This window comes from Caenorhabditis briggsae, assembly GCF_000004555.2.
Source record: "Caenorhabditis briggsae complete genome, chrI, whole genome shotgun sequence".
Lineage (NCBI taxonomy): Eukaryota > Metazoa > Nematoda > Chromadorea > Rhabditida > Rhabditidae > Caenorhabditis > Caenorhabditis briggsae.
The window spans coordinates 15,218,999-15,246,698 of record NC_013489.2 but is presented as its reverse complement, the minus strand read 5'-3'; the positions used below and the strand labels follow the sequence as shown (position 1 = coordinate 15,246,698).

Genomic DNA, 27,700 nt, shown 5'->3' with positions numbered 1-27,700 from the left:
TTTCTTCCGGAAAACGACCATACATGAATCTATAACCAGTAATTAATTTTTTAAGAATCATTTGAATCATCTTGGGACTCCACAAAATCAGATAAAAAATTCTGAATTTATGGTTTTAGACCTGCAATTGTGATCGCGCCAAACTTTTTTTCTGTAGATCAAAAATTAATTTGCAGTTCGGAATTGTTCTGTGGGAGAGCGTGCTGTGGGAGAGCGTGCGAAGTTTGAAAATTATGAAATTAAATTCGGAAATTTTAAAAATTATTCTGAATTCTGAAAATTCGAGTAATGCAGAAAGGGCGCTGTTATTTTCCCTCGCATTCTGTTTCTTTCTTTTTTTCTTTATTTTCCCCTGTTTCAGAATTTTTTCTCCCTTTCAAATCTTTAAAACCCGTTCCAAAAGAATATTTCTAGAAAATCACTTTTCTCTCAGAAATAGCGTGGATAAGAAAAAAATTAGGCGGTTAGACGGGAATGACTATTTCTTCAATATTATTGAATATTTCTTCAATATTTTTCTAAAAATTTGCACTGTAGAAATAGAAGAACGTCTCCAGAAGACATCAGTAACAAAATTTAGAAGTATAGAATACTCGGGCATCATCTCGCGGCTATTTCGGGTTGTCTGTGAAAATTTGGGAAAATTTGGTTTATTCTGGACTTCGATAAGGCAGGTGACCCGGGAACACCGGACACACACATACACACTCACACACAGAATTTGGTGATTGTTAATAGTAAAGATAGGACTTGACGAGTGCTACAAAATGGTACTATTTGGAATACTTTATCTTTTCTATGAAAAGAGTTACAATCCAAAAGCCATCTAGGCTGTGCGGTCACAGCTATGCGACTTTTAACTATGTTAACAGACAAGATACAGTACTCCAAATACTATCATTTTATAACACTCGTAGAGTTCTATTATATTCAAGATAATTGGTCGGAAACTAAGAAATCATGAAAGTTTCGAAAATCTTCCAGATTCCTCCACATTCATCACTACACTGCATGGCCTCACAACTCGATTCCGTACAATGGAAATGCTCAAGCTATCCGTCAAATGTGGCAAATTCAATCGGCCCTTCGAAAGTATCCACCGACGAGTCCGCCCGTATTTATGAGCTTGTCTGGATGTGGAAGAGCCGGAACATTCGCATTTTTCGAGAACGCCCATGCTTCTTTGCACAGCGAATCGCCCCGATTGGATATGGTCAAGTGTTTGGAAAAGGTTAGCTTGAAAATCAATCGAAAATTCGATTCAAATAAGCCTAAGAATCCCAAAATCGGCTCAATATGGGCCAGAAGTGCCTTTGAAACTAGATTAAATTAGAACTGGGTCAATTCAAAAACTATGACATTCTTAAACTGGGTCATTCCGAAACTTGCAGATCCGCGACAAGAGAATCCACGCGTGCCAAACTCTTCCACAATTTTCGTTTGTCTACACTCTTCTAGCCGAACACATTTTGGATAATGTAAGGAAGTGTTCAGTAGAGCGCTTTTGTCAAAAAGCAAATTTTTTAAAGGACTTTTTTCCAGGGATTCTGTAAATTGGTGATTGAGAAGAAGAAGAATGAGAAGGAGGATGGAAAAGAAGAGGATCAAGATCCAGCGATGGTGTCGAAAGCGATTCTTCGTCAGATGACTATTCAGAAGTGTCCTTAATTATTAAAATTCTGGAAGCCTTTTTTTCTCTCTGAATAAATTTTAATAGCAAGAAACCTCTTTAAATTTTGTCCAGGAATAATAATTTTGGGTCACTCAACTTGTAGGATCCAAAACTCCGATTTTAGATATTTCCGATGAATGGAGATTTGGTACATCTGGATAATATGGTCCAGGATGGTTAGGAATGTGTTTTTTCTGAATTAAAAACTATTTCTTATCAAAACTAGCAAAAAAATCATCAAATGTAATCCAGTAACAATAATCTTAGGTGCATCAAAGTTTAGGAACTGAAATGCCAATTTTAGAGATTTCTGATTAATTTGGAATATCTGGAAAATGATTCTGGAAGTTCCGGATTCTGATATTCATTGAATTATAAAAATTCGATGATAGTAGAATAATTCAATTATATTAGCAAAACCCGCATCAAATTTCGTCCGGAAACAAAAGTGCAGGGAGAGTTCACAATTCTATTTTTAGATATTTTCGAGAATTTGAGATTTGATACATGCTCTTAAATGGTCCAGCATTATTAGTAATATAGTTTTTCTGGATCAAAATAATTACCGTAAACACCCTAAGAACGCCACCCGGACCGTCCACTATAAGCCTAAATATCTCACTTCTTTTAAAAGATATCAAAAAGTTGTCAACTAATAAAATGTTCATCATGATATCAGCAACATTTTATTAGTTACCGTAAAATCTGTATTAATATTGCATGCAAGTCTATTGTTCAAGTCACCTCAAGGGGTGAAACTCTATTAGAGGGGCAATTCAAATAGAGGCTGCAATTCTATTTTTAAAACTACAATTTGAGGTTAAAATTTTGAAAAAAAAAAACAGTTTTATTATGAAAATCAACAAAAAAAGTAACAAATCGAACAAAACAAAAAAATATCGCATATTTTAAAAAATCAAAAAATCGAGGCGTCACTGTCAGAGTTATTTTCTTCTTCTTCGGCATGGTTCACTTCTCCATCGTCTTCCTCAATTTCAATATCTCCCAAAATCTCCTGAATTTCTTCCATTTCTCGTTCTGCTCGTCTTGTCTTCAATAACTGTACGCCTTCTGGATTTCTCCACGTTATCCACGTGTTCCACGTCATCCAATTTTTCCACGTCGAACACGTTTTCCACGTCTTCTAGGTCTTCTTCAGAACTCATTGCTCGTTTTGCTCGCTTCAGTAAATGGAAAATATTGTTTAAAAACAAAGAAAAATAAAAATAAACCAGAAATTAGGTAGGTAGTTAAAAAAAAGAAATTCGAAAAACAACGGTGCAATAGTTCGTCACGGTGTCACAGACTAAAAATTGTACAGTACTCCCGGCGGAGCCGCTGTCGATGCAATTGTATTACGGGGGCAATTCAATTAAAGGCTGCAAGTCTATTTTTCAAGTGCCCTCAAGGGGTGCAAGTCTATTAGAGGGGCAATTCAAATAGAGACGTAATATTAATACAGATTTTACGGTAACCATTTTTTGGTATCTCTCACAGATAATGAGATATATGAGCTCAAATTTGACGATTCGGGTGGCGTTCTATTGAGTGTTCCCGCTAGCTTGATAATATTAGCAAGAAAAATCTACAAATTTTGCCCGGGAACGATAATTTTTGGTTCCAGGAAGTTTAGGGCCTGGAAACATTGGGTCCTAAATTTCGGAGAACTTTTATGATAAAATGTCATTTCTAAGTAATCAAACCAAGGCAAGTTTGTAATTTGAAACTAGGTCATTCTAAATTCGTCTTTCAGAAGTTTCCGCCCATTTTTCGGTTTTTCCGAATAAAATTTTTTCCCCTAAAAATTTGCTTTTGTATATTGAAAAAGTAGTGACCATGGACTTTTTCATCCACAAATTTTTGCTTTTGTCCATTTTTCTTTTCCAAATACGGTCCTCCCCTCCCGAGAGTAGTCTTCTCTCTCCTGAGCAAATAGTTCGGAGAGTTAGAGAGTGTGAGAGATGCAGAGAAATCTTGCGCACCTTTCTTCGCCCCATACCTTCACATACCGTTCTGTTTGTTTGTGTCTTTTTCCCGGCGTCTCTCTTGATTTTCTCACTCTCTCACTCTTTTTCGGGCTCATTGCACATTCTAAACTTCCATTAACTATTCGATTTTTGAGGCGAGAACATCGAATCAGATGATTTTTATTTTGGAATTCTTGAAATTTGAAATTTCAAAGAGCCTATATTTTTCAAGAGTTTTAAAGGCGGAGATCTCGAATTCGCAGAATTGCGACTTCAAAGTTTTTGGAATTCCAAAAGTTTGATTTCTATAAGATTACTAAGTTCTCAGAATTCTGAGATTCAGAATTTTGGAATCTCTGTCATTTTGAATACTCCTAAAATAGAATTGTCCAAGTTCAGAGAAATTCAAAAAAAATTCTTGAACTTCTATTTGAATTTCCAAATTACACTTTTTCAGATTTTTAGAAGTCAAACTGAAAAAAATCGTGAAATTCTGAAAATTCCAGAAATGCGAGGATTTTTTTCCAAAATACATCTTCCCAAAAAACCCCATCCCAGATCAAAATTTGAATTTTTGATCTACATTTTTTTCGAACTTCCCTCCAAAATTGAAATCGAATTTTCACGACATAGAAATATTTGAAATTTCCAAATTTTTTGAACTTTGGTGTGTAACATTTTTAGAAATTGAGTTTCTGAAATTTCAGAATTTCGAAGATTCTCAAAAATTTCGATCTACAAGAAATTCGCTTTCTTCAGTTACCGTAAAACCTGTATTAGAAGGGCCCTCCGAGAGGGGTTTGAAAAGATAGAAGGGTCCCCTGTAATAGAAGGGCGCCCGTAATAGAAGGGCCCCCCGGAGGTACCTTGGAAAAATAAAAGGGCCGGCTCTTCCAAAACAGGTTTTACAGTATCTTGATTTTTTATTGAATATTTTCAGACTTTCATATTTTTCAGTAAAATTGAAAATTTCGATTTTCCTGATTTTTCTTTCAAAATAGTTTTTTTAAAAGAAAATTCAGAATTTCCGGATATTCTGATTTTCAAAGTTTTCAATTTATTCAAAATTTGAATTTTTCAGTTGGTTTCCAGGTTTTCCGAAGTACATAATTTGTAAATTTTGAAAAATTTCTGAAAATTCGAAAGTTTCAAAAATTATATCTTCTGAATTTTCAATTTTTTATAATTCCCTCTTTTTTACTTCACCACTTTCTTTTTTTTTAAATTTAAACATTTCAGATCTACTCTTCCTCTTAACTTCTAGCCAATTTTAATTTTAGTTTAAATTTCCGAAAAATCTGAAGATTCTGAAAGGTAAACTTCAATTTAATAACTTTTTATTTTTTTTTGACTTTTCAGATTTTCCTGCTGACACCTTCTTCTGGATTCTCTTCATCTGAAACTCAAAGACTTTTCACAAAATTTCAAAAAAACTGAAAATCACAAAAAATTGGAATTTTCAATTCCCACCAAAGCCAAGAACAATGGAACCGGGACCACCAAAAAAGCGAAAAATCACCGATTCCTCGCCGATTCAAGTTGTGGATCTCTCCCTAATCCCTCCTCTTCCATCTTCGGATGTTGCTGGACCCTCTACGTCAGATGGTACGGTAGCTACAGTACCCCAAGGAGTTATGCCGCAAGGGCAAATGGATTCAAAGCTAAGGGTGAGTCTAGATGTTTTCTAGATGATTCTGTAATCTTTTAAAAGGTTATACATTTTTTGAGTGCATAAAAACTAGAGATTCCATTCGGATTAGAGTTCAGGATTACCTGGAAATTTCTGCAAAAATCACTGGACTTCTTCTAATCCTTCTTTCCCTTTAGGAACTCCTCCTCTCCTCACCTGCATGTTTATTTGGCCATCAACCTGTAACGTCTTCAACTGCTTCTGGAGCACCCAATGGACAAGCGGCTGTTACCAGTTGGGAGAACTGGCTATGCGTTTTGGCAACCAATTTATCACCAGCTCAGTGGCAGGTGAGACTTTTAAAATCTGGTCAAAAAAGACTGTTGTAGAGCTAAAAATATTTATAACACTTTGACTTTTAAATTCGGATTTTTTTTCATTTGGAGCGTATCACGATTTTCGTAGAAAGACTGATTAATGCTAACAAAATATCATCAAACTTGTAATTAACTTAATTACCATTAAGAGCGACTTCAGACCATAATTCATTTGACTTAAATTATCTCGATTCCTATAAAAGCTATTCAAAGGTTTTTAATTAATAAATTTATAAAATAAAACTTTACACATTTTACTAGTTGACCAACTTTTGCTATCTCTTTTGCGACCAAAGATAATATTTTTAAAATTTGATGTCCTAAATTTCCCATATGTTTTTCCCAAAAATCTTATTTTCCCAAGAGGAAATAGTACCATTGTACCATCCAACCCATAAATCCATCCTTGTCTAGTTAACCCTAATTATCTCGTTCTTTGCAATAGATAGAAAATGTTTGTTAACTAATAAAATGTGTAAAATTTTATGTTACCCATTTTATTAGTTTACTATTTTTTGACATCTCTGACAGGAACCGAGATAATTAACATTGGACATCTGCTTGCTCGGGTAATGCCCCCTCGAACCCCATTTATCTCGGTCCACTAAATATACCGAAAATGGATCAAATAGTAAATTGTGTACATATTTATTTCATACATTTTTCTAATTAACCACTTTTTGGTAGCTCCAATAGGAACCAAGATAACTAGACCCAAAGTTCCATTTTACCAAAAAATTGTGAAAATTTGATTAGACACAGTTTTTCACTTATTTTTGAATTGAAATCATTCCTCTATGGCTCTTCTTATAAGCACAAAACCTGTTTCAATAATTTTTGCAAGTTTTCATCATCGAGGAGTGCACTGACCATTGAAGCATATCGATGAGTTTTGTGAAGCGTTATGATTAGGGAGTAGGAAGGAATGTCATGTGATGATACTCGTGCTGCTCCGATTCTAGAAATTTCCATAGCATATTTTTCAAGTTGAATATGTGAAATGAATTTTCTATTTTGTGATTGTCTAACTTTCTTCAAATTGATTTTCTAGTCCATCAAGCTCTTGATGGACTAGACCTTATCTATATATCAAATCTCCACCTTTTCCAGGGCTACTGGCTCGCTCACTGTGCCCTATTCGGAGAGCAGGCAGTTCCTGTTCACATGCTCAGCTTCTTCCAAGGGCACTTACCATCATCGTCGTCTGCGTCTCCGTCATCTTCAACACTCTCTCAACTTCCAAACGGACCCCATCCAAATGACCCGATTCACGAGAGATACGGTACGCGAACTTTTTATTTTTATTTTAGGGGAATTCTCAGGAGAGCGCAATTAGCTTTCTGATTTTTTACTGGTAACTATTTTCCTATTCTTAAAATGACCACCCTTATCACTGAATCATTAGGAATTTGTCTATTTTCGTAGTCGACAATTATAAAAATAGACAATTTCCAATTTACGGACCTCTCAGCTTACCGTTGCTCCTTCTTTCTTGTACGCCCTCTCTTAAACATTCTCAACGTGCTCCTTGTGGCGCAGTGGCTTGCGCTTTTGCCTACCGTTCCATCACTCATTGGTTCCATTCCTTGGTGCTCTAAACCCTTTTTGAGGTTCACATCACTTTTACCTCTCTTCATAATTCAATCTTCTCTTGTAAACATGTGCAAAATTCAGAAAGAATTCTGATTTCACTTCTCTCTCTCTCTCACTTCACAACTCAAAAACACCTTCCCCCTCAATTAGGCAAGAAAAAAGGGGGAGGCTGGCTGAAATTTTGCTTTTCTTCTCTTCTCACATCTACTTTTTCTTCCTTCTTTTTTTCTGTGTACCCCTGGCAACTACGATTCACTTTGTTCTAGCTCTGGTTGATAACAATGATAAGAAATTAAAAAAAAAAATTTCACCGTAATTTTTAGGTTTCGCTAATTTTTATTCTTCCTTGAGATAGCTCTCCTTATGCTTGTCTACCGCTCAATTTATTTAAGGTTACTTCTGTGACAACTCCGATGTCAAATACCGTAAACACTCTAATAGAAGGTCACCCTTTCCCTTTGAGCCAAATTATCTCGGTTTCTGTAACAGATATCAAAAAGTGGTCAAATGATAAAATGTATATTATAATGTTCAAAAATTTTATCAGTTTACTACTTTTTGTTATCTTTCACAAGAACCGAGGTAAATTGGCACAAAGATTAGGGTAACCTTTTCCCTCTGGGCGGTCCCACAGGTTCGATTCCACTTTGCTCCGATCTTGGTTTTCGTTCTCCGACTCCACCGGTGATGCGTTGCCCTCTACGCCATCAGGCATATTCTGTTTCTCTTCTTCGGTGGCGATGTCCCCGGTTGGTGTCGAATTTCATTCCCTTTGGGATGCTTCGTCTTCCAAAAGTTTTTCCTTCTGTGTCTATAAATACAAAAAGTCACCCAGCAAAGCTAATTAACTATGAAGCTGAAGTTTAACGCTAGTATTTTTGATTGCGGATGGGCGGCGAGCCTTTGTGGTGAGTAAGCACTCCTTTAGTTTGGAATGATAGTCATTTGACCCCGATTGTCTTGGTTATGCAAAGTTGTCATTTTCTTCTCACAAGAATCTAAATAAGTGAGCTGGACACCTTTCCTTTGACCTAGTTTATCTTTCTAGGTGCAAGAAGGAAAATATGTGAAATTAAATTTCACACAATTTACCAGTTTAGCATTTCTAGCCAGCTCTCATAGGAGTCGAGATAATTGGGGTGAAGTTTGCCAAACTTTATGCTTTCTCTAAATCTCTTCTCATTTAACACTCTCTCTCTCTCTCTCATTTTCACAATGTCAAAATAAACTATCATTAGACAGAGAGTGGGAGCACCTGCTTTTTTCTTCTACCTTCTATGCTAGAAGAGAGAGAGAGAGAGAGAGAGAGAGAGAGAGAGAGAGAGAGAGAGAGAGAGAGAGAGAGAGAGAGAAGACAGGAGTCGTTTTCGAAAATCGAATCAATCAAAATGAGTGTGGTTTTTGTTGGATTCTTGGTGTGGAGTCGAGGAGAGGAGAACCAACCTTGTTCTTCTTCTTCTGGTCCTGGTGATCACAAATTTTTAAGATTCTCTGAAAAGATGCCATGTGACCTTCATTTTACTACTGATTTTGGTTTTCCCGCATGATGGACGCTTTGCAAATGCGCTCCATCGAGACTGGACGTTTTTTCCGATTTTTCAAGATTTCAATGCCTAGCCTAGACTACCAATATGTATAAGAAAGTACAGAGAATTTGCCCTAGTACAGTGTGAGGTCCCAGAAGACGTCGAAACTCAGATTTTTAGAAATTTAACGATTGAGACCTTCTAGGTTCAGAAAACGTCATAACTAAATGTTTTCTGCAAATCTCACGAACTTTGATTCATTTTTGAAAAAGCTCCAGAATATGTCATTTTTGGATTTTTCTGAAATTTTCGAAAAATCTGATGGATCTGTATAATTTTCATATACCGTAAAAACTCTATTCCACCCTTAATTGAATGCCACTGCTGATTTGATGTCATTTTGGTAAAAGTTAAAGAATAACACAAAAAATTAGTTTCTGGTTTTCTAGCCTTTCTCAATTTTAAAAGGGGTACTGTATTTGTCAAAAATCGTTTCCGGATGATTTCAGACTTCAAAGGATAGACAGTATCTAAGAAAGAAGTAGAAAAATCACGAGAACCTCGAAAGTCATTTTATGAACGAGTTAAAAATTGACTACTTTGGCTATGAGTTTCAGTAGAAATGGGCTCCGAACAATAAAGTGCCAGCCTCTAATTGAATGCCACCCCTAATACAGTGTCACCCGGGATCACCCCCGAACAATAGAGTGCCATGGCTATCTATTAGAGTTTTTACGGTAAGTCGATTCTAGTTTAAGCTGAGCAATGACTTAAAATACTTTCAATGATTTCAGAATCATCTATTAGAATCTAGAGTCTATAATTTTCTTTGAAAAACTTTGTTTCTAGAAAATTATACAAATCCGACATTTTGAAACTTGCATAGCTCAATACTTGGAAATTTGAAAAAGACAAGTTTCTGAAAAATTCTAGTTTCTTAAGAATATCTAGATTGCAACCCTTCGTATCTAGATCTATTTGGTTCCAGATAATTTTTTCCAGTAAGCCATTTCTTCTAGAAAACTCCAGATAATTGAATCTCTTGTTCGTGTTCTCTCTGCGTCTATCTGATCTCTTCGCTTTCTTCTTCTCCTTCTCCGAGCCATTGCTCCCGGACGGGAGCCGCCGCTCTGCCATCATCATCATCATCAGGAAATGAAGAAGAAGAGAAAAAAGACAGCTGGCAGAAAATGAATAAGAAGAAAGAATTTGTTGTGTCTCTCTCAATTCTGAAGGAAGAAAAGAAAAGAGGCCAATATGTGATCCAGAAAGAGAGAGAGAGAGAAAGAGAAAGAGAAAAAGCTCCGTATTTTTGTCACACACAATGATATCAGTTGTGTGTGAAAAAACCAGAGCAAATTGTGGAATTTTTTACTCCTTGTTGTTTTTTTTGTTCTTTTAAAAAGTTTTAAACCTAACGTAAAACCTGTAATAGAAGAACCTTTCAAATTTGAGCCAGTTTTTCTCGGTTCCAGTGAAAGGTATCAAAAAACTGTCAAATGATAAATTGTTTATCATAATATCAAAAATAAATTGTCAGTTGACACATTTTTGATATCTTGCATAGGAATTGAGATAATTGAGCTGAAACTTTACAGTGTGGGGTACCCTTCTATGTTTTACAGTACATATCTAGATATCTTGGAACTCGAATTTCTGCATGCTGAGTGTTGCAAAGCAGTCATTCTTAATGTGGTGGCTTACTCCTTTTAGAATAGATAGGTTACGGTGGACTGTTAGGCTTATTGTCTTAAAAATCGGCCTGATTGGTCACCGGTGGCTTAACGGCGGCTTGGATTTAAACGAGCTTGTAGGCTTGCAGACTTCCTCCGGGAAGGATCTTCAGAAAGTTTTTCTATTGATGTGCATTCTTTTTTTTCTAGAAAATTGTCTAATCGGTGCTGACAGTGGTATTCAGTGTCTAATAAGAACTCCATAGTGTGTTTTAGCGCCAAAACGTCCACAAATTTCCTATTTGAGAAGTTAAGGCCCTTTTTATTTTTATCCCAAAACTTCCTATTCTAATTTTTTTTTTCAAAACTTCCTATTCCAATTTTTGAAACTAAAATGATCTCCTTAAAGTTTTCTATAAATCCGTATAATTTTTGTAGAAATTCATTCATTTTTCACCGAGTTAGAACCCGTTCTGTTGCCTGAATGCATCAAATTTGAAATTTCTCAAAAGCTCAAAAAACCACAATAGCCTTTAGAAAATGTTCTATCGATTTGTATAATTTTTATAAAAGTAGATCGAGCAGATAGTTTTCGAGATCTCCATTTAAAGACGAATTGCAAAAACTCTAGATATCACAATAGAATAGGAACCAACGCCTTCGGTTTTAGCTTCATGTAACACACCTGCATTATTTTTTGAATAAAAAGAATATTCAAAAATTAAAAAAAAGAAACGAAGCACAACAAAAAAGTTATTCTGATGATTCATCTATACAATATATTGTATTTCTCTTTGCTTCGTTTTACAGAGCGGAGCAAAACCACAAAGCAGGAGAGAAAAAAACAATAATGATTGAGAACGAAAACGGATTCTTTGTGTTTTTTTTCTTGAATTGACTTGGAATAGGAAAATTGATTTTCTTCGAAAAAGTTCTGGAAACTTTTGAACCCACCTATTAGAAAATTATGCGTTTGAGAAGGTCTATTAGATCCTAAATATCGTATTTTTTCGAATATAAGCTTACCTAAACCGTCAACTTGGAGCTCAATTATCTCGATTCTTGTGGAAGATTTCAACAATTTGTCAACTGATAAAATATCAGTGATTTTAAGATAAAAAATGTATCAATTGACAAAATTTTCATATCTTCCACAGGAATCGAGATAATTAAGCTAGACGATGGGGTGGTCTTCTAGACTAGAGAAATTACGATAATTTGGTTTCAGTGAAACATTTGGAAAATAGGCTATATTTTTGTCCATTTTATTGTAGAAACGCAGACTTCTGAGAATTATTGAAGCATTCCAAACATTCACAATAGAGTCTCTTCTACAGTACCCCCATCGCAACGCCTTCTGTTTCTATAAATAGAATTTTGTGTGTGTCTAAAAAGCGCCTAGAGACCTGTTTCTTTTTCTAACCGACCCCTGGAGACGTCATCTCTCTCGCCCCATTTTGATAAGAACAAAAAATGAGAAGAACAAATAAGTACAGTAATTCCGGGGACTTTTCTTGATCTCCATTTAATCTCTATTTTGGGGATGTACCCAATCATAGGCAATTTCGGAGATTACTGTAAATTTTCTGTGTTGAGTACACCCACTGGGAAAGACCACTGAGTAAGTCATTTTATGAGATTGAAGAGAAATGGGAAACTCGAAACGTTTCTTTTTGAAAGTTCTATATTCTATTGCTCGCTGGTTATTGAGGAAAATGAATATCGGTGAGTGTAAAGAATAATGGGAAATGGGGACCTCGTTTTAGTTTGTTATTTCTAATTAAATTATGTGAATTCCTGACAATATCGTTACTCTATCTAAAATACTGTAAAACCTGTTTTAGAATGACCCCTGGAATTGAGGACCCTCTAATTGAAGCGCACTCCTAGAGACCCCAAAAAAGTGAAAGAAGGAAGATAGGACCCTTTGATACCGCTAATTATCTTGATACCCACTACGGTATATCTCTATTTTAAGCATTTTACTACATAGCTTATCAGTTTCTTATATCTTTCATAACACTTGGAATGCTCCTATGATATTCTAACACATCTAAATGTTATTTCAGTACCCTTTCCTCTTATCAAATTCAAGAAATTCCAGGGAATTTTAAATTCTAATTACAACCGATCCTTCGTCCATCTCTACAATCAGTCCCTCCTCCCTTTTTTTTCGTTCTTATCAGTTCAATTCCACTCTCTCCATGCTGATCACTGTATCTCTCTCTCTCTCTCTCTCTCTCTCTCTCTCTCTCTCTCTCTCTCTCAATGAAAAGGGGAGGGATAGACATGGAGAAATTAAACCCAAAAGAAAGTTGAAAAAAGACAAAAAAGGGAAAGTTTCACCCATTAAAAATAAATCAAAAAGTGAAAAAAATCCGAGATGGGTGCGCGGGTATCCTCGTTATTCTCTAATCACCACTGTTTTTGTGATCTTAAATGGATCGATTGGATTCGAGATCAATTGGGTAAGAAGAGGACCGGAAAATCATTTCAGCTATTCAGCTAACTACGAATTCCCTAACGTTTAATAGTAATCCAAAGTTTGTTGTACCTAGTGTGGGAAATTGATACCTTCATCAAAAATCGTTTTCCCAAAAACCTGTGTTTGAAACCCTCAAAAATTCCATTATTTGCATTATATTTCTCCTGCAAATATTTCAATTTACCGTAAACACTCTAATAGTACGCCACCCGGACCGTCCACTTTGATTCTATATATCTCACTTCTTTGGAAAGGTATCAAAAAGTTATCAACTAATGAAATGTTTATCATAATCTCAGCAACGCTTTATTAGTTAACCACTTTTTGATATCTCTTACAGAAAATGAGATACATGGGCTCAAATTTGACGATTTTGGTGGCGCTTCATTAGAGTGTTTGCGGCATCTTTAGAATTCAAATCATTTTCTTTAACAAGCTTATTTCACCTCCTTCTGTTCTGTTTCTCATGCACTTTATAATTTTTCACATCTTCACCTTGAATGTCTCTTATTTTCTTTCCCAAAAACTTAAACCTTGTACCCTCTAACCCATAAATCCGTCCTTGTCTATTTAATCCTAATTATCTCGTTTTTACAACAGATAGCAAATATTGGTTAACTTAGAAAATGTAAAAAATTTGATGTTACACATGTTATTGTTTAATCACTTTTTGACACTTTTGACAGGAAACGAGATATTGTAAACACTCTAATAGAACGCCACCCTAATCGTCAAATTTGAGCCCATGTATCTCATTTTTTGTAAAAGATATCAAAAAGTGGTCAACTAATAAAATGTTGCTGATATCATGATAAATATTTTATTAGTTGACAACTTTTTGATATCTTTTAAAAGAAGTGAGATATTTAGGCTTATAGTGGACGGTCCGGGTGGCGTGTTATTAGAGTGTTTACGGTAATTAAGGCTGAACATCTGCTTGCTCGGGTAATGTCCCTTTGAACCCTATTCATTTGGGTCTCTGGGATATATACCAAAAATGTATCAACTAGTAAAATATGTACATATTCATTTTACATATTTTTCTTATTGACCACTTTTCGATATCTTCCATAGGAATTAAGATAACTAGGTCTAAAGTAAAAATGCACATTTCCTTAGCTTTATCCTCATTGTCCCGGCTCTCATACACAATTTTTGTCGATGCGTAAAATTCCGTTTCGGCAACTTTTGTATATCTCTCCTGGCAACCAAGACTCCCCACTTCTCCACAAACATAACCCCAATCTCTTCCCCCTCTCACTTCTTGTCACTAAGTTTCACTTCTAATTCAGAAATGGGAAATGCGGCATCCGGTGGATCATCTGGAACGTCAAGATCACGAGGTGGTGGTGGTGGAGCGTCTTCTGGAAACGACTACAACAATTCAATGGTGTTCTCGAATGGGCGATTAGCCGCCGCGGAGACTAGTGAGTTTTTTTGTTGGAAAGGCGGGGTTTGGTTTGGCTAATTGCACTTTTGAATATTTTGAAATCGTATCTGGAAATGTCACAAAACGCTTCAAATTGACTGAGTTTCAAAAGTTCTGTAGGTTAGTTCAGAAATATCGACCAACATTCTATTTTATTTATTTTATTTTATTTTTTTCAAATTGAATTTCTCTTGTGTATAGAAAGAAAAAATTATGTACAATCATTCTCATTAAATAATCTAAATTTAATTCTTAAATTTCAATATTCTCAAATAGCTTCCATTCCTCGAACCTCAATTGTCTGCAAGCTCCCTTTTCTTCACCGCGTAATCACTTTGACTCAAAATATTCCAGCATCTGGTTGCGATACCAAAAAGTTTTAAAACAGTAATGTGTGAAAATTTTAATTTGACACATTTTTTAAATTGATAACTCTTTGATATATTTGCTAGAAACCGAGATAGCTAGGGACAAGCCGAGAGTCTCGCTAGCTCTCATCAAGCGCCCTTCCAAAAGATGGTGCTCCTTTGATTCTAATTATTTCACTTCTTGTAAAGGTTAGAAAAAAGTTTTCAACAAATAAAATGTGTGAATTCACTTTTTTTATCCTAAAAAAAAAATGGGAAAAGGTCCCAAGAAACCACTAGGCCCTTCTCTATGAGCGTCACAGCGCAATCTGTTCGACTCTAATTATCTTGATTTCTAGTAAACTTATCAAAAAATGGCTAGCTAAAGAAATGTGTGAAGTTTAATTTCGAACATTTTATCAGTCATCATATGTGTTACCTCTTTTGCAAATCAAGATAAATTGGTTCCAAAATGACCATACCGTTACCGATCCAAAAAAGAAAGAAGGATTTTTCAAAGTTAGAACCCAAAAAACCTTATCAATATAGTTGTGTTTTGATTCTGGAGGGGGAAAACCTCAAAGAAAAGAGATCATCCATCAAGTTGTCACTTTTTCTCTCAGATTCCACCCCAATCCACTCAACTCTTTCTCTCTATTTTTCTTCTGCTCTTTTTTTTGAAAACAAAAGCAAAGGGACCAATGAGTTTTTGGAAGCTTTTTGCTATTTTACTTCCAAAACTGAACATGAGTAATGTTTTAGTCAGCAAGCACTAGGTCCGTTCAGTTTTCAGCAGTTATCTTAAAAACGGATTTTGATAGAAGAACTTGGTCAACTGAAAATTTGCTCAGCTTGAAATTTCCAAAAATGTTGTATATTTGTTATACCGTTTGGACTACAGTAACTCAAAATATGACCCATTGAAAAGTCGACCGATACGATTTTTTAGTTTCCAAATATCTCAAAAGCCAAAAAAAGTCGAAAAGAAAGGATCAATTGAAACATTGCTCAACACAACATTTTTTATAATTTTCTTACATTTTTAGTATTTTAAAAAATCGTATTAGAGTCTTCCATATTCTCCAAAAAAGTATTTTTTCCAACCTTGACACTTTTTTTTCGGGGAAACTGCTAAACGGTTTATTTTAATATATGTGTGCGGTGTGTCTCTCTTTTCAAACTTTTTCGGGAAGTTTCTAGATTTTTAGGATTCCCAGAAAACCGAATATTCAACCTGATTTTGGGTTTCAATACAAACGGAAACCAATTTCAATCTCCTTCCCCAAAATGGGACCTCTTACCGAATGAAATTGAGTCTCTTCAACTCTCTCTCTCCATTTCAAAGAAGACCAAAATATTTGAATGCGGGCCTTTTCTCAATCCCAACCAAAAGAGCAATTTCTTGGTTTCTCAATTGAAATTGAGAAAAAGAGAGAGAGAGAGAGAGAAAGAAAGGCTTCTCAACTTCCGGTGTTGGGGAGGATTTTGGGAATTTGAAATCCATTTTGGGAATTTCTCCCATTCTCCCATTTTTTAAATTGGTTTTGCCTATTCTGTGGCGCTCTGACGGCAAGCGATACCGTTGAACGAGTAACGAGCCCTGTTTAGTTTGAACTCAATTATCTCGGTTCCTATGCGAGATATCAAAATTGTGTCAACTGATAAAATGCTTGTGATATTTTTATAAACAATGTATCAGTTGACAACTTTTTTATATCTTTAACAGGAACCGAGATAAATTGGGTCAAAGTTTAGAGGCCCTTCTTTCACAGGTATTACGGTATATCACAAAAATGGTGAACTATAGACAGAATCTGCATAAAATTCCTATCTTCAACTGTTTCAACTGTTATCCCTCATTCACTAAAAATCCCATCTTTAATTGAAAAAAATTTAAATCTCTCTCTCTAAAAATAGAACACATCTTTCTCTCTCGTCTTTAATTCGAATCAGAATTTGTTGTTTTTTTTCGTCGTGTTCCTCCTCTTCGTTCGCTGATTAGCTATAATTAATTTGATTTTGCCTAAAATGTGTGTACTCTTTTGATTTCCATTCTAGAAACATTCCAAGACATCTAATTTGAATGATCGCGCTCCCACCCGTTTTATATGCCTATCACCCCCCCCCCCTGGTCCAAAGTGCTCGCGTGGCCGAGTGGATAGCGCTGCTGGCTAGCAATCCGATTTCTTTTGAAGCTTCATAGGTTCAATTCTCCGCACCCAGAAATGTCTTTTTACTCTTTTTTTTACTGGATGTCCATGTCACGAGACATGTGGTCTACCTTGTTAGGGAAGCTTCTTCCCCACATCCATCAATCTCGGCAAGCGAATTTGCTCTAATGAGATTTCGTCTTCTTCTTGTTTTCTTTTTCCCCCTCTCCTCCTCCTAGCATTCTAAAAATACGTGCGACGAATCTAAAAATAGCATATGGCTTTTCTCTAGCTAGTCGGGGACCATTTTTGCTCAAAAGTGCCCCTTCTTCTTCTTCTTTTTGCTTGTAACATATGTTCTTGTTGTTTGGCGGGATGAAAAAAAGAGAAAGAAGAAGTCCATGGGAGAGAAAAGCTTACCGACCCATCGTTTTATGCTTTCTGTGTCAAAAAGTTGAGTTTTTTCAAGTGGAAAGCATATGGAAAGCAGAGTGGACATGTTGTGGTTGGGCTACGCAATATGGGATACTGTAGGTTCTGAAAATTTTGGAATCCCATTTTTGACCTCATTTATCTCGGGAGTTGGGAGAGATACAAAGAAGTAATTAGCTAGTAAAATGTGTAAAATATTATGAAAAACAATTTATCAGTTAGTATCTTTTTGATAAATGTTATCTGAAGTCCCGCTAAAAATATTTTTGCCATTTTTTTTCATATTTTCAAAAAGAGAAAAACTAGACAAATAGTATACTCCCTAGGAGACCTTCTTTTTTTAGTTTTTTCAAGCGTCACATCTGATCTCATTTATCTCAAAAATTAGTTCCCAGAAATGGTAGACACTTTCAATTAGGTAAATGAATGGAACAATGATTTTTTGGGATATGCGCACTAGCTTCAACAAGATCTTCGATTTTGAGCTTCATTTTGATCTACCTCCTTTCTGTTCTCTGTAAAAATAGAATCCAAGGAGAAACACTTCCGCTTCAAGTTTGTGGGATGGATTCTCTCATCAGCGACAATATCTCTAAAAACCAAAAGCTTCTTCTTCTTCTTCGTCGCTTCTCCTCTGTGTCTTCTTCTTTCTTCTAAGAGGGTCCCTCTTCTTCTTGATGGGACCGCCCTTCTTTGGAAAAGAAGACGGAGGTCCTTCAACTATTCCTTCTGCTTCTTCTTCTTCCACCCACTCCTTTTAACGTCTTCTTTTTCTACTTTTTTCTACTTTTTACTCCTTTCTTCTTCTACTTTGTCGCCTTTCCCTATTCTTTCTCTTTTTAGTTTTTCCTATTCTTCTGGTTGCAACTTCTGGAAGCTTCTGAAAATTTGCGACACCTAGGCTGCAAATAGAATTATCTGAAAAATTATTTTCTGAGCTTCACTTCCAGGAAAACTTTCTGAAAATACCTCAAAAACCAGATGAGATATGGGAAGCTGAATTTCGGATAGAAATTTGAAATTCAGTAATTTGTCTCTCATTGTTTGGTAGTTTTCATTCAAGAAAGTTCTTCAAAACCCTGGCATTTTCTAATTTGGCCTCTGAAGCTCAACTCTTTGATATCCCACTATTTTTGGTTGTCATTTCTAGGCAAGTTCAACTGGATTCCCGTTACTAGCGAAAAAAGCAAAAGAGATTTCACTTTTCAAAGAATTGAACTTGGATCTTGAGATTCGTAGACTGGGTTACTTAATTTTCGGCGATGGACACCTTCTTCGGTGGTGCGGATTATCACGTGAAGCTCTATCACCTGTACGCCCTCCACCATTATATTCTTTAGCCGGCCGCGTGGTCTAGTGGCTAGTAGCTCTGGCCATCAATCTACACTTATGGGACGCCCCCACAAGTGTGGCCCCTTCATCTCTTCTTAAATTAGGGTACTCCTAATTAATGAGGGACGTTTTGAATCTTGTCTCCAAACACAGAAAAAAATGTTTGAGAAGGAAGAGCCATCTAAAAAAGGAAAAAAATTGCGGAAAAAACGAAAAGAAATTTGATCCCTCTTGCTCTGTCTCTCTTGATTTCTCTGCGTCTCTCTACTCTCCATCTCTCAGTGGTCCCTCTTTCATTTTTTTTTCTCGAAAAATGCTTAGATTCAATGTCGTCTTTTGATTTTCCCCTCTTCCTCTTTTTTTTTCGAGGAATAGAGGAAAAAAGGATAGAAAAGTTAAAATTACTGAATTAGCGCTATTTTGAGCGCATCTTAAGCGCACTTTTTTTGTTTTTGAAAAAAATCATTTTAGCACATTTTCGATTTTGCTTAGTTTTTATCCTCAAAAACTAAATTGCTTTTAAAGGGTTTTAGCAAGTTTAAACAATTGTAAAATTTCCTATCAAAGAATCTAAATTTTGTTAATTTCGGACCATTGTGAGCTGAGTTGGGATCGATTTGCAGAGAGGTTAATTTTTTAGCGCATTTTTTTTGAAAAGCCAAAATGCTACATCAAGCTATTATCTAGAAAAGTGGCTTTTCGAAAATGACCTACAAATTGGTTGAAATTTTAATAAAATCGGGTCGTTTAAGCTGAGATAGGATCGTTTTGGAGAATCACTTGATTATTCAACTTCTGGGAAAATCTTTCTATTTGGCCTATATTGAGAAATTTTAGCTGTAAAATGCCGATTTTCAGCAGCTCCTAATCTATTTCTTTTTTGAACTTATCCTCATTATCATTGGATTTATCTATAACAAGTCTGAAAATCTATTTTGAGCAATAGCTCTTAAAAAGATTAGGTCTAATTAAAAGCAGAAAACGAGAAAAAAGGAAGGAAGAAAACTTTACCGAAAAAGAAGGCATAAAAGAGATCCCCAGGGTATCTGAAGACGTTGGTAGCAAAAAATGAAGACGTCTTCTCTCCCTCTCCCTCTCTCTTGAAAATTTCAATCATACGAAACACCGTTTATACAGAGGACGCTTTTCCCCTATTCTTTTTTTGTGCCTATCGTTTTTTTCCTTTCCCGTTTCTTCTTTTTTTTTTTGCATCTTCTCAAAGGAATCTTCCTCCCGAGACACACACGCCACCGCCGCCAATAAATATAATATTCGATGTGTGCATCTTTCTGCGTCTCTTCGGTTAGATAGTACTTTCTAGTTGTTCCCGTCCCTTTTTGCTTCTTCTTCTTCTTTTTCACTGCTTTTTGTGGGGGCACCCCAACCCCACACACTAACATACACACATTCACACGCCATCCAGCAAAAATTTTGGAATTTTTTTCCCCACTGACTTCAAAAGTTTCTCCGAGAATTACTGGAATCTGTGTTATTTGGAGTTTTTCGTGCATTTTGAAATATATTTCCGTAATGTGCAAAGAAAACAAAAGAAAATAAGACCAGCAAGGAATCGAACCCGGATAGCTAGATCGGTTGACTAGGTTGTCATCCACTAGGCTATGTGCACTCTCTCTTTCTCTCTCTGTCTCTCTCTCTCTCTCTCTCTCTCTCTCTCTCTCTCTCTCTCTCTCTCTCTCTCTCTCTCTCTCTCTCTCTCTCTCTCTCTCTCTCTCTAATTGTCGTCCACCCATGCGCTCTCCCTTAAGGCGCGGCTCCTTGTTTATTACACCCTACCACCTCTTGCATCAAATGTGCACTCGTGGCATAATGGTTGTGGGATAGCTTTTCGATTTTGGACTCTCTGGTTCATATTCACCCCTCTCCAGCTTCTTTTTTCTTTTTTCTGTACATTTTTTCGAACACCTAGTTCCCTCTTCTTCACCCAGACAATATGGAAAAGAGACAACTCTTTACAAAATCAGCGTCTTTTGTGTTTCTAATCGTTTTGGGGAAAGGCGGAGAATAAGAAGAAGACGAAGACGTCATTTCTTCTCTTCCTTTTCGCCCCATTGTCCATCCTTTTCGCAAATTTTCGGACCAAGAAAATGGGTTAGCGATAACTTTTTTTCTTCAAAAAGATTCCTATTTGCAATCCAGATCCTCAAAATATACATGTTATATACGTGTCTTCTCCTCCTTCTCCTTTCCTGGATGATGATGGAATATGAGAAGAAAAAGAAGAAGAAGAGTTTTCCTATATATCCATCTCCTCAATGCTATATGTCTATATATCTATTTCTCATTTATCTTCACAATTTTTGATTAATCCGCTCTTCTTCTTCTTTTCCTGCTTCATCTTCTTGTCGCTCATCTCCTCGAATACTTTCGGGAAGACACCTCTTTTAAGCCTCTTCGATAGCTGCTAAATTTATATGTATTTTCAACTAGATTTTTCAACTAGATTTTCGTAACTAGCGAAAAAAGCAAAAGAGATTTCACTTTTCGAGGAATCGAACCCGGGTGTTGAGATTTGTAGACTGGGCTACTATCCACTGGGCCATCGAGTCATGCTTGGGGTGGGCTTTCCCAATTCGGCATTGCATCACGCTGTAAAGCTCGCGCCACAACCTGTACGCCCTCCACCTTCATATTACTTGGCCTACCGCGTGGTGTTGCGGCTAGTGGCGTTGCCCTCAAATCTATGTTTTGGGCACCCCCACAAGTTCGACCCCTCTTGCCTGATCTTCGTTTTTTTAATCATTTTATCAAGTGTCTTCGCCTTTCGTTTCTCCCCATTTTCTCACAGCCCTTTGACTAATCAAATCCAAATCCAATTACGTTTGTGTCTTCCTTCCCTCTTTTTATTGCCCCTCATTCTTGTGGTATTGGCCATGATGACGTGGCAAGCTCGTCTCTAGGTCATTTTTCGTGTCTAATGAGGTACCAGTCGTCCTATTTTTAGAAAAATGGAAGACTAAACTTCGCATCGTAAATTCCTATTAGGTTTATGCCATCAACTTTATGGGAACTTTAAATTACTGTATAGGAGGATGAGGACCACACAGGAAGAAAAAAAATGGGAAGAATAAAAAGAGAAGAAGAAAAAAATGAAAAGATTAGAAGAAGATTGTCTAGAAGAACACAGACTAAATGACGAGATATTTATGGGAACGAGAAAATGCAGAAGACGTAGAGAAGCGAAACACGAGAAACGTGTTTTTTTGGCTGGGAAGCCACCACACTGTTGATCACGTCTTCATTTTTCTCTCTCTCTCTCTCTCTCTCTCTCTCTATCTCTATATGATTTTTTTTGCCGCCCTATTGTATATATCTTTTTTTGAATGTATTTTGTTAGGTACATGATGTGGTAAACCCATTGTGTCAAAAAGTGACACCTCCAGGATGGTTTCTAGTTTTACACTATCTTTGAGTTGTCTTTTTCGAAATTCCAAAAAACGTTGGTCTCTTATTTTTTTATAGTCTCCCAGGCACGCCCTACCTTCCCCACGCGCCCTCCCTTTTATCTTTGCCCACCATCCCTTGAAGCTTCCGGTACGCGTGTGGTGTAGTGGTGAACACTGTTGACTACCGATCTGACCATCTTTTGAAGTCCCAGGTTCGTGTCCCTGGCTTTTAAAATCTTTTTTTGCTTTCTTTTTTCTTTTTGCTATCGGCACTTTGGGGTCCCAAATTTGCATATAGCCCCTTTTCCCCTTTTCGTTGAATTTCCTCAACCCATACACCTCCATATAAAGACGATTATTGCCCCGAGGGCATTTTGCCAAACTTTTTCTCCTTTCTTTCTTCTTTTTTCTCCGTTTTTTCGGGAAGAAAAATACATATAACAAAATTTTTGAAACTTTTTTTTTCGATTTTTTTCTTACTGATCAGTTTTTGAAAAACAAGAAAAAAACATTAACTTTTGATGATCAAGAGAGATTCCGAAATAATACAATGGCCTCCAATTAATTGTATTCTCCCAGCCACACACAACACACTTGTAATTTCTTTTTTTCTCCTATTTCTCTGCGTCTCTCTCCCTCTCACTCAGCCACAAAACAGTGTCAAATTCTTTTTCAATCACCGAATTGACTTGGTCTGCCCCCACCCAGTCAAGGCATCAAACATATACAGAAAACATGACCACATAAATAGAAATTGGGGGAAAAATGGGAAAAATCTGAAACGGGAAAAAAATTCTCTCTGAAATAAATTTTTTCCGCCTAAAAGAGATTAATTTTCAGACGAGTAGTAGTGGTCGTTTTGTGTTTGGGAGACAAGGGGGAAGTTCTATTTTTAGCAACAACAGCAGCAACCTGTCATTGTCACCGCCGCGCGCGCACGCATCCTTTTGACCTTTCTAGAATAGGTTTCTAGAGGTGGTTTCTAGAAAATCGTATTCTAAAAGAAAAACGAAAAGAATAAGACTTGTTGGGATTTGAACTCGGGTCTTGAGATTGATAGTCTAGGTTGTTAGCCACTCGACCATGTGCCACACCTACCATTTTCCCCCCACAGCGGCGCCACCACCATCACCCAAAAGCCGCCTACTCTTAATAGACTTTAGATCCCGTTCCTTGTTGTGCACCGTTGGCACAGGTGATTCGTGATCGTCCAATTACAGAAGAAGGGCTATAATCGACCAATTACTTTTCTACCGCGAACAAGAGGTTCTACAATTGACCATTCACGAGCAAAATGCGTATCTTACTAACTGGCCCTATAAAAGGTCCACAATTGAACAATCGCGAAGAAATTCTTGTTTTTTATTTTCCGAACTTCTTTCTTTTTATTTTGGATGTTTTACTTCTTTTTTCGCCGTTTTCTTCGCAGTTTTTGTTCGGAATCTATTAATTAACATATAATACTATACTAGAATACTGTATAACCATGAATGTATCGTTTTGTTTGCAGAAAAATAGAGAAAATGACCGGAAGACAAAAGTCGGAAGCAAGGAGCCAAAATTTCGAAAAACTCTGGAAGAAGCATTGCTTCTGTACTTTCAAAAGGTACGAAGCGTCCAGAAAATTTGAATTTTTAATCTAATTTTTAAAGTGTGCCAGAAAATCTCAATTTTCCTGTGTCGACTGGGCACTCCGGAAAAATGCAACTGAGAATGAGGAAGGAAAAAGTTCTAGAACAGTTCTAGAACAGTGAAAACGAATATCAGAAAAAAAGGTGATTTCAGACGGAAGTGTTAAGTTCGCGGATTTCGAAAAAAAAAATTCCAGTCGACAACTTGTGTCAGAGGTATAGTAAAAAAAGAATTGGGAGCTTAAAATTTAGATAATTCATTTCAGTTACTTCGAAACAACAATCAACATCATCTTCTGCTCATCGTCATCGACTGAGGCAAAAATGGACAAAACGAGAAGCTCCGATGCTGTTTCAGCCAGTTCGACAACAGCGGAAGAGAATAATATAAATTTTAATTAATTGTTTTTTCGCTTTTCATTGTTTTTTCTGTGTAATAAACAATTTTTAGCAGCAGCTAGCTTCCAGCTTCGAAACAATATATGCCAATTATTGCTCTCGCGACAAGCCAATTGTAGGAGATTTGCTCGCGATAGGGCGAATACTGGTCGTTTGCGGTGGCGCGTTCGCGATTGGTCTGTAAATGGCCTGCGGCAGGCATGTTCCGATGTACCCATGACGACTTTCCGCGAACAATATTTCACCTATTATAGACGCTGCGCGAATCACCTGTGGGCGCAAGGGATATGCGCTCGGTTACGGATCTAGAGGTCCCGTGTTCGACCCTCCGCTAGGCAGACATAGTTTTTTTCTGTTTTTTTCTTGTTTCAGCGCTTACCAAGGTATCATTGTTTCTATTTTTAGCATCAAATATACAGAAGTAGCATATAAAGTTTTTGGGGATAGTGAGAGAGAGAAAGGAGAACAATATACACATCTACATACATATACATGATTTTATATATTTTCTATTTCTCTGCGGTCTCCCGTGTCGGTGGGGAATAGTATTATTATCATGATGATGTGGAAAAAATGGGAAAAGAGTATTAGAGAAACCAGGAAAAGAAAAGGAAATACAGTGATAAGATGCTAGAATTTTTCAATTTTTCTCCATTCATCAAAAATTCGTTTTCCGGAATTTGTTAGTAATTCCCGTGCCCATTAATACCCAGCTAGAAAATTTTCTTATCAGTTTGAGTTGTCTGACTGCCTGCGTCTCTTCTCCTAGATACTTTTATCAGTTCGAAACCGTCCATCTCGCTTCTCTATTTGTTTCCATTTTTGGAGAGAAGAGAAGACAGTTTTCCCTTTTTTTATTCCGCTGACAATGTTGCAATTTTTTGTTCTAGAAACGTTTTTGATATTTTCGAAACAAAATTGGCGCTTTGCTCTTCTGATAGTTACGAATTAGCTCCCTTTCTTGTACGCCTTCCACCAACTATGACTCAGGTGGTCTGCGTGACACAGTGGTTCCGCGCTAGCCTGCCAATCCACCGTGGGACAATGGTGCCTAAGTTCGACTCCTCACTCAAGTCAATTCATTTTTTCCTTCTTTTTCTCGATTTTCGATGTGCACAGCACACACAAAGGCTCCCAAGTGATTCATTTTTCATCGTGCCCCAATTTCTGACAACTTCTTGGCGCTTCTCTCTCTCCTCATCCTCTTCATCTCTCCGTGAGAAGAACACAGGGGTTGGTTTGGCCCATCCCTCTCTCTCTCTGTTTTTGTTTTGATTTTTCTATTTTCATTCCTTCCTCTTCTTCTTCTTCTTCCTCTCATCCCCCCCCCCCCATTTCTTCCACAACTACTACCACTTTTCTATATTTTTTGGTGCTGATTGTTGCTCAAAAAACCCACAAGCTCTCACTCTATATATTTTTCATTCCTATCCATATTTGTTCGCCCATTTTCTATAGCACCAAAAAATATTGGAAAATGTGTTGGGTTGTCGAAATATGTGTCGGGAAAGTTCTCACATACAAAAACTAGGAAGAAAGAGAGAGAGAGAGAGAGGCGAAAAAATTTCCATATTTCTAGTCCTATCTGTTTCAGTTTCCATATATATGTCCAACTTTTTATCGATAGAATTTTGAAACTTCATACTTCCTTTGTTTTTATATCTTAATTTCAAGTTTTCCATGACCAGTAAAGAAAGGAAAAACTATATCGCCTTGCTCGGGTTTGAACCCGCAACCTTTTGATTAGTTGTCTGGGTTACTATCCACTAGGCCATCCGTGCACTATCAGGGGCACCGGCGCCCTCAGCCTTCCCCTCCACCTCCCGTTTTCCTTAACTATCTATACACCCTCCCCACTCAATTCACCATGGCGCCCTTGTATTCTAAACAAAACGCAACGGTTAACACTTTTGACTTTCACCCAAGCCCTTACAAGTTCAACTCCATCCCCCCTCTGAAACTGTTTTGTCTTCTTTTTAAACCTCTTCTACAGTAACACCTCGTATTTTTCGATATCTAAACTCACCGTATACAGAATAAAAGAGAGAGGAGATAAGAGCAAAGGCCTCCCCGCCACGCACATCTGCCCATCCCAGAAGAGGCTGCTGGAAGTTCTGCGGCGTTGTTCAGAAGTAGAAGAGGAAAGAGAGAGAAGACGACGAGTTCTACTTCAATCAAGCCAAGATTACATCCAGAATGCTCAAGTTTTTAAAGCCCAAATCGTCAGATGAGGGCAGTTCGAAGGACAACAAATCGGCGGCGTCGCGTATGTGTAAAAATATGATATGAAACAAAAATATATAGATATTGGTATAACATGTCCAAAAAAAAAACTAAAATCTTCTGATCGTATAGACTATTCTGATATATTCCATGACTCCTTTAAAAGGTTGGATTTTCTTGAAAATTCTGAGAGAATACCGTAATCTCTAAAATCCTTCAATTTGAAACTAAATTTGCCTTAAACATCTAAAAGCCTGAAAATCCCAGAATTTACTATTCTTGTTTGTACTCATTTTGAAGCTCTTGGTCTTTATAACGGTTTCACATAGTCAAAATGTCTGAAAAAGCAGATTTTGTTTTGAAAATCTCTAAAAATATGCTGGCAGCCTTTTTCCTGTTTTTTTAAATAGCAAACAATAGATTTAATAAAGTCGAGTCAGTCTAGAACGCTTAAAATTCCAAGAAGACCCAAATTTTAATACCATATTTGCTCTAAAAATTTCAGAACTAGCCAAAACTGGAAAAATCAACTTTCCAATAATAGAACACCCTTATAGTCAATTTAAAGTTCATGTATCTCAATTCCTTTAAAAGATAAGAAAAAGTAGTCAACTGATAAAATATTTTTCACGAGATATTTATGCTCAAAGTTACCGGTTTGCCTTCTATTAGAATGTTTACGGTAGGTGTCTGTTTCATACTTTTCTGACATATTTGAATCTCCTAAATTCACATTTTTGACTATTGAAACTTCTTTGAATCGCTGAATCCTCTATATAGCATTTTATCTCTGAACACCGGTAGAGCGCACTTTCTAGAAATCCAATTTCTTCCATTTTTGAGAATACAACTTTGTTTACACTTCTCTAAAAATCCCATTATCCTTAACCTTTACCAGTTAGCCCTAGAGCGCATTTTACCTGATAGTTTTGAAAAATTTTACTTCCAAAAACTAGTTAACCGTTAAACTTGTAATATAAGGTATACTGTCAAGTTTGAGCTCATATATCTCATTTTCTGTGAAAGATATCAAGAAGTTGCGAACTGACAAAATATTTTTGATATTCTGATAAACAATTTATCACTTAACACCTTCTTTATATCTTTGACAGCGACCGAGAAAAATTGACTTAAAGTTAAAAGTTCAGGGGCCCTTTTATTACAGGTTTCACGGTATACTGTTCTAATACATTTAAGATTTTTATCATAGCATAAGAGCACCCTTTCTGATCACCCATTTTCTATTTTTCCGCTTTTAAGCTATTCCCAAATTTCCTCGAAAATTCCCAATTTCTCAGATTGACTAAATTTTCCGTGTAGAGTAGCGAAACGAAGAAAAAAAAGAACGAACCTAATTTTGGCGAAATTCCCCTATAGCCAATTTGTTTCCCCGTTTTTTTTAGAGAGAGAGAGAGAGAGAGAGAGAGAGA

At 36.5% G+C, this 27,700-nt stretch overlaps 5 protein-coding genes across 5 annotated transcripts in view; all 5 read left to right on the top strand.

Annotated features, from left to right (window-relative positions):
- Positions 1-1,063: 1,063 nt before the first annotated feature.
- On the top strand, positions 1,064-1,668 carry CBG19822 (the record flags this gene model as incomplete). The annotated part of the gene is made up of 3 exons (XM_002640701.2): positions 1,064-1,231; positions 1,392-1,478; positions 1,543-1,668. 3 exons carry the CDS (start codon positions 1,064-1,066, stop codon positions 1,666-1,668), a joined length of 381 nt encoding a protein of 126 aa, XP_002640747.2.
- Positions 1,669-5,123: 3,455 nt separating this feature from the next.
- On the top strand, positions 5,124-6,982 carry CBG19820 (the record flags this gene model as incomplete). Its single annotated transcript, XM_045241613.1, has 4 exons — positions 5,124-5,306; positions 5,467-5,619; positions 6,757-6,928; positions 6,969-6,982. 4 exons carry the CDS (start codon positions 5,124-5,126, stop codon positions 6,980-6,982), a joined length of 522 nt encoding a protein of 173 aa, XP_045096848.1.
- A 7,235-nt stretch (positions 6,983-14,217) lies between these two features.
- On the top strand, positions 14,218-19,685 carry CBG25427 (the record flags this gene model as incomplete). The annotated part of the gene is made up of 3 exons (XM_045241612.1): positions 14,218-14,350; positions 17,170-17,196; positions 19,636-19,685. The coding sequence occupies 3 exons, from the start codon at positions 14,218-14,220 to the stop codon at positions 19,683-19,685; spliced, it is 210 nt and encodes a 69-aa protein (XP_045100259.1).
- A 3,855-nt stretch (positions 19,686-23,540) lies between these two features.
- On the top strand, positions 23,541-24,050 carry CBG19817 (the record flags this gene model as incomplete). Its single annotated transcript, XM_002640699.1, has 2 exons — positions 23,541-23,623; positions 23,915-24,050. The coding sequence occupies 2 exons, from the start codon at positions 23,541-23,543 to the stop codon at positions 24,048-24,050; spliced, it is 219 nt and encodes a 72-aa protein (XP_002640745.1).
- Positions 24,051-26,243: 2,193 nt separating this feature from the next.
- Positions 26,244-27,700, top strand: part of Cbr-kin-1 — a gene marked incomplete at both ends in the record, with an annotated part of 21,414 nt that continues 19,957 nt past the window's right edge. Inside the window, 1 exon segment of the mRNA XM_002640696.1 lies at positions 26,244-26,313. Coding sequence (XP_002640742.1) covers positions 26,244-26,313 — 70 coding nt within the window.